Here is a 6,924-nt window from a genome sequence, read left to right on the forward strand (position 1 = left end):
TACATTACAGTACATTACCCAGACATTTGTCCTTATTAAAAATAAATAAATAAGTTCTGTACATTTCCTGTTTAGGTCGATGTGAAATTATGAAATCTGAATGAAATTCATATTTAAAAAAAATGGTAGCTTATCTTAATGTTTTAACATTCCACACTTTCATCCAGGTGCCAATTCATCACAGAGTAGCTCCCCCAGTTCCAGTGCACCTAACTCACCAGCAGGCTCAGGCCACATCCGACCTAGCACACTGCATGGCCTGGGTCCCAAACTACCTGGACGATTACGTCAGGGACGACGTAAATCAGCAGGGAGCATTCCTCTCTCACCCTTGGCTCGCACACCCTCCCCAACCCCTCAGCCTCAGCCAACTTCTCCTCAGCGGCCCCCATCTCCCTTGCTGACTCACACTGTGGGAAGCTCCAAAACTTCTCAAGCCTTCCCTGCCAAAATACACTCACCCCCGACTATTGTACGCCATATGGTAAGACCTAAAAGTGCAGAGCCTCCTCGATCCCCACTCTTGAAGCGAGTCCAGTCTGAGGAGAAGCTTTCCCCTTCTTACGCTGGTGACAAAAAACATTTATGCACCCGAAAGCATAGTTTGGAGGTTACCCAAGAGGAGTCTCAAGGGGAGGCCTCATCTAGAGGGGAGCATATGCCACCATCCATAGAGGAGAGCACTTCCTGTGAACTTCCCACCATTACTCGGGTGAGGCCTGCTGAGCAGGGTTGCCTAAAGCGGCCTGTTACTCGCAAAGTTGGTCGTCAAGAGTCGGTAGAGGAGCTAGATAGGGAGAAGCTGAAAGCTAAAGTGGTGGTGAAGAGGCATGACTGGACTGAGAGACGAGAGTCTATGCACAAACAAGACACTGTGCAAGATGTGGAAGTTTCTGCTGCTGAAGATAAGGAGTGGAGTGTCCTTACACGTCCCAGTGTGAGACCCCAGGGTTCTGAATCTGGATGCCTAGACAAGTCTACAAATGCTACTTTGAAGGATGTCCTCTATAAAAAAATAAATCCAAGAGTCTGTGAGAGCATAGCTGAGTCTGTCACCAGTGAGGATGGTGTATCACTTTTAAGTGATAATGGAAGGTCACCTTCATGTCAATCAGATTGCCAAATGTCTCGGGCTATGAAGGAAAGTAATAAACCTGATTTCAAAGCCTCCAACATGGAGTTTGCCAGAAAGAGACAGTCCTTTGAAGATAGAGAGGACTCCTTGTGTCGAATATTCCCTGGTGTTCATGAAAGCATTCATTTCAACACCACTAGGTCCAAAAGTCTTCAGCTGGATTCTGCATTAGCTTTAGAACATGTTAAAGGGGGCTTGTGCAACATCCATGGCACTTCTGAAACTTTGTCCCCTAAGCTTTTTAGTGGAAGAGGAGAGAGTGCAGTAGAAAAACTTCAGATGATTTCTTCTGATGTTCCTATCAGGAAGACCTCCTCCGAGTACAAATTGGAGGGAAGGCTTGTGTCCTCGTTAAAGCCACTAGAGGGCACCTTGGACATTGGTCTGCTTTCTGGGCCTCGGGTATCCAAGACTGACACATGTCTTTCCAAAATGGCAGATAGCCATGGTGAAAGTACTATCTTGGCAGAAGATCTTTGTGGAAAACAGCCAATTCAACAGAAAACTACAGAAAAACAGAAAAGTGCACATGCAGGGATATCTGAGACACTTAACCATAAGGACAATGTGTATTTGAGCGGTAAAACGGTTACAAAAGAAGATTCCATTTCCAATAAGGACTCCACAATAAGTTCTGCTTGCAATGAGGCCGTGTATGATAGAAAGAAATGTAACGATGGAGTGAAGTTGCAGATTACAACCTCTAAAGTGGAGTCGATAGACACAAGTGTGAAATCGGAGACTAGGCTAAAGACAGCTCAGGAGATGAGAGCTTTACGACACAATGCTCACTTTGCATGTGGGAAAACGCCCTCCATCAAGGAAGTCTGCAATGAAGACCAGGAAGACGACATGGAAAATATAGAGAATCCATCTCCAAAGCAAAATGAATCTCAGCAGATGCAAACAGTCCTTAGTAAAACAAATAAACCTGAGGAAATCACAGTGTATTCTGCTGTTTTTTCTCAACTCAACTCTGTCCAGCAAATCCCAGAAGCAAATGCTGGCAAAAATAATAGTAGGCTGTGTGAGACACCGATTAGTTCACATAGTCCCACAATGTCTACAGAGAAGGACAGCATAAACAAAGACAAACCTGCTGATACAAAGACCACTGCAGTAATAAAGCAGGTCCATTCATCAGAAAATATTATGGATGATGCACATGCAACATCAAGCCCAACTTTGGCTAAAACCAAGACTGTGATAGATAGAAAGGATAGGGCTGATAGCACCAAAGACTTTCTTGATATCAATCCAGATCATCATCAAGATTTGAAGGAAAGCGAAACATTGAGCAGAGTGAAACATTTGGACAAAAACACAGAGTCTACACTGAGAGACAGAACTGTTGGTACTCCAACTTCAGATGCTGACTCAGGGCAGGCTAAACCAGAGATATCCATCAAAGAAAAAGCACTCATCCCCGAGAGATCTTTAGCTTCATCTATTACAACATCCACGGTGTCTTCTGTCTCCGCGCCATCAGATGCACCTGAGACCACTGTTGTTAAAAGCTCATTGTCTACCCTTCAAAGAAAAAATACTCAATCTGCTATTGCTGCCCCATTGAAAGACATGCCTGCTACTGATTCAAAGCCTAAAGCCAGTGCAAGCACCACCCCACAAATTTCTTGGCTGGCTGAAGTAAAAGCATCCACCATCCAACCTCCACAGTCTGATCAGACCTGTGCCAAAATTTTAAGCTCTGTTGGCTTGGCAAATGGACAGACAACAAGTATTTCAGCTCAACTCTCCAAACAAATCTCAGACAGAACACAACATTCTGGTGCATCAAGTGGTAGCAGAGAATTCACTGTGCAAACCCATCAGTCTCAACAGGGCTTAAACAAAAATCAACATGCTGACAAAGTAAATGCAGAGAAGGCAAATAGCCAATCCAATTTAATGGTGACGGACCTTAAAACACTGCCAGCATGTGGAGACAAAATGTACTCGAGAGACAAAATGGCTTCTAAAAAGGACTCCAAATGCAGTATGAGTGAAAAGATTACTTGTGCCTCTGACCCTTCAGGCAAAGCTGACATTTCAGAAAACTGTGAAAAGCAGGAAGCCATCTTCAGAAGCCAAGTAAACATGAATATCACATCAATGGACATGCTTGCAAGCCCACCAAAGACTAGAAGTTGTTACACTTCAACAAAAGACACTGTGCATGTGCAGTCTGCAATTAAAACAGAAGAAAAGAGTGTTTTTGATGTAGACAAGGAGAAGGCCAAGAAGCAAATTATGGACATGTCCATGACACAGACAAGTACAGCACAGACTGCAATAAAACAGATGCAACCATCTGGTAGTGCTACACTAAAACAGACCCCTTTGAGTTCCAAAAACAAGCCCAGAGTAGACTCTCCACTTGTTACTCAGTCTTTTGGGAAGGCAATTGACGATAAGGGAAAGCAGGAAAACATAGCACAGCTACAGCCTATTGTCAAAGATAACATAGTAAAACCAAAGGAGCTAAGAGAGTCAGTCTTGTCTACATCTAAATCTCATCCTCATAAAGACACCCACACTAGCTCTCAATGTGGCGCTGTGCCAGTGTTGCCTGTGCCAGCGGTTAAAATCCATGTGTCTTGTGAACTTCCTTCTGGTAAGGGCAGTGCTGCTGTAGTTGAATCACTTGCACCCTCCTCAAAGGAACAAGTGATGTCCAGAATTGATGTTCCAAGATCAGAGTCTCTCAAGGGCTACAGCATAGGGAAAACTACTACTACTATATCCAGTCCTGACCCTAAACATGCCTCCAGTGAGTCAAAGGTAACTGACAAACAAATGTCCATCCAAAAAGAGCAAGTGGAAAAGAAGAGAAAGGAACCTACTCAAGACACATCATCAGCACCCAAAACTAACCGCAAAGACACATTAAGAGGCATTCCTTTGGCAAAGGATAGTATTACTATTGAAAAAGATTCAGTCCGCCCTAAACAAACAAAGGATACACCACGTGGTTCAACTTGTAAAAAGTGATGTATTGTATTGTATTGTAGTTGCCAAGTGTATGAATTTTAAAAAGACTATTAAGGATGTAAACATAATTTTTGTCTATATGTAATTTCATGAACCCTTTCTATCTGAGGACCGGTGAAGCTGTTACTTTGGGTTTTCATAAGAAACCAGAGATTAATTTGTTTGTTTGTGTTGTGATCAATCAAGCTCTGTTAATATTGTCTAAAAAAGTGTTGGCTGAATGTTGACTTGTTTTGCTGCTGATTTGTGGTCTTGTTTTAGATCTCGCAAAAGTGCCAAAATTAGTCATTGTATTGTGTTGTGATGTAACGTGTGGCGTGTGCAATAATTGGGGAGAGGAGTGTAGATGCCTTTTTTTAAGGATTAAATTAACTGTGCCGATCCTGGTTGAGTGTGATTGTACCAAACAAAGAGCACCTCAAATGTAGACATGGAGGTGCATGTTAACTGACGGTGTAAAAAAAAAAAAAAAAAAAAAAATAAAATTATTGCTTATTCAGGCTAGCGTTATCACGTATTACACTGGTTTTTGATATATTTTAAAACCACTAGGAAAATATATGTAGCAATGTTGCTATTGATGTGGCTTGCATTCTGCAAGCAGAACAGATCACTTATTTAATACTTTTCACTTATTGTTTTCTTTTTGTTTTTTTTGTCTGTTTGTTTGTTTGTTTGTTTTTTGTGACATTTTCAGCAAAGTTTTGTTTTGGGTAGTGGTGCACAGAGGGAAAGCACTTTGTCCTGTGCTTCTCACCTGGAACTATTTTATATTGGAATCATCTTATGGTTCTGGAATCGTAGTGGAAGGGGGCTAAGAGTTTTTTGCTAAAATATGACTTGCTGTTCTTTGCAGGTCATGGTGAAATTCACATTCCTTTCACATACATTTGTAAGAATTAATTTTTATGCAATATATTGTAAATACAGCAGCATAATTTGTACAGAGGGGCTGGTTCAAAATGAGTGTTGTATGTTTTTTATGTATATATTTTGCTATGTCATATTATGTTTGTATACTGTACTTAATGTTAGTCTCCTAGTGATGTTATCTGCTCAGTAATTGTGCTGATATAGAGTCTAAACTAGCAGAATAATGAGTCTCACTCTGAAATGAAGTGTACTTGAAGTTTCACTATGGTATGTAGGGCTTAACCACATGCTTTTTCAGATATGTATTTTAAGTGACGCAGCAGAATGAGAGTTGCTTTCAGAATGTTCATTACTAACAAGGAAATCATGCATTTACATGAAACGGGGACAAGGCAGATGTAGCACACTATATAAAAAGCAAGTTTCAGAGACTGAAGGATTACTCTTTGCTTAAGGTTTGCTATTATGTAGATTATATACAAAAAAGAAAAATGTCAAGCTTTTAGGGCTAACATTAGGCATACAGGAACATGATGTATTTTCCCTAGTTTGGTTAAAAGGGCTTATACAGGGATAATCAATGTGTTTTAGCAACAAGTCAGCGCTTGTGGTAATGTCAGGAGTTTCACTGCATGTTCTTTCATCATGTCCAATCATATTCATAGTTCTTACATATTCATATGCAAAGTACATGTAACGTACATTGTGTAATACTTTACTAAATGCATTTGTCCTATTAGCATTTCTAGTCACACAACAGGACTGCTAAGTTTCCTACATATTTTAACCTTCAAGACCTTTCAAAGTTATCCTTTATTTTTCTGCTCAAACTTTAAAAAACATATTTGTCATAAGTTGTGCTTGATTTGACCTTTAAGCAGTTCCATAATGACCACTGAAGTTTAGCATCAGAACAGAGAAGAGGATGAATCATTGTCTTTTGATAACACTTGGTCTGAACTTTAAACCTGGAATAGCTCTGCTGATGTGCGTACATCACATGCAAGCGACTGTGTATCTAGGCCAATTTCGGTATACATATATTGTGAAACATCTATATTATCGTATAATATTGAAGTATTTGTGATTAATGTTTTATGTAAACAGAGTATATATATCTTAGCTGAACACACAGATCTGCATAAGTAACTAAACTACAGAATGCACAGTGTAAAGAGAATCTGTAATAAAAAAGATTGTAGCAATTTTAAAGTGTATTAGCAGACTGACGTTTCAGATCCTTATAGTCCTCACAAATGTAGCTTAGGAGGTCCGAGCTGCAAGGCACCTTAAGTTTAAAAACACAACTCTTATTGGGAAATTGTGGAAGAGATTCTAAGCAAACATAATAGAAACTTTAATGATCAAATGTGAATGTTTTATGGGACATATGCATTGCATGTTCTCCAATATTGATAGAATTGCCATGAATTGACCCCAGACATTCATGTTGTTGGAGGTTCTTTCCATTATTCCCTTTTCTGACAAGTAATGATCCTTTAAGAAGCACATTAAATGTTTGTTTACAACTACGTCATGGATATATATTTTGTACATTTGTGTTATTTGCCAAATTAATGTGTTACGTCACAGGCAGTTATGCTGTGATCGTTGTGTTTGAGAGAGTTCCTCTTAGTGGACACTTGCTGTTGAAGACCATTGGTGTGGTAGCCTAATGTCCTTCTAGTTCAGTATGTTCTTGCTTGTTTTCTGGAGTTTTCTTTCCTCTCTCTATGTGTGAAAACAGTGTTTATGTAGATTATTCTGCTTATTGTCTTTTAGGATCTGTGCAATAAGAGATGTGGTTTTGAGTTTTGTACATCACCCACAGAAAGCTCTATGGACGTCATAGATGTTGTATACTAAACAAATATTTATACTTATAAAGTTGTATAATACTGAAAATAAAAAGGCATGTCAAAATG

General features: G+C 39.8%; 1 protein-coding gene across 13 annotated transcripts in view; it reads left to right on the plus strand.

The window, feature by feature from the left end:
- LOC113049847 (microtubule-associated serine/threonine-protein kinase 4) overlaps window positions 1-6,924 on the plus strand; it is a 146,975-nt gene extending 140,051 nt beyond the window's left edge. For all 13 annotated transcript variants that reach the window (XM_026212518.1, XM_026212519.1, XM_026212520.1 and 10 more), the window contains one exon: window positions 168-6,924. In XM_026212518.1, coding sequence (XP_026068303.1) covers window positions 168-4,126 — 3,959 coding nt within the window. In that variant the 3' untranslated portion in view covers window positions 4,127-6,924. The remainder of the gene's footprint in view (window positions 1-167) is intronic.

The sequence above is a fragment of the Carassius auratus genome, chromosome 30 (assembly GCF_003368295.1).
Source record: "Carassius auratus strain Wakin chromosome 30, ASM336829v1, whole genome shotgun sequence".
Taxonomy (NCBI): domain Eukaryota; kingdom Metazoa; phylum Chordata; class Actinopteri; order Cypriniformes; family Cyprinidae; genus Carassius; species Carassius auratus.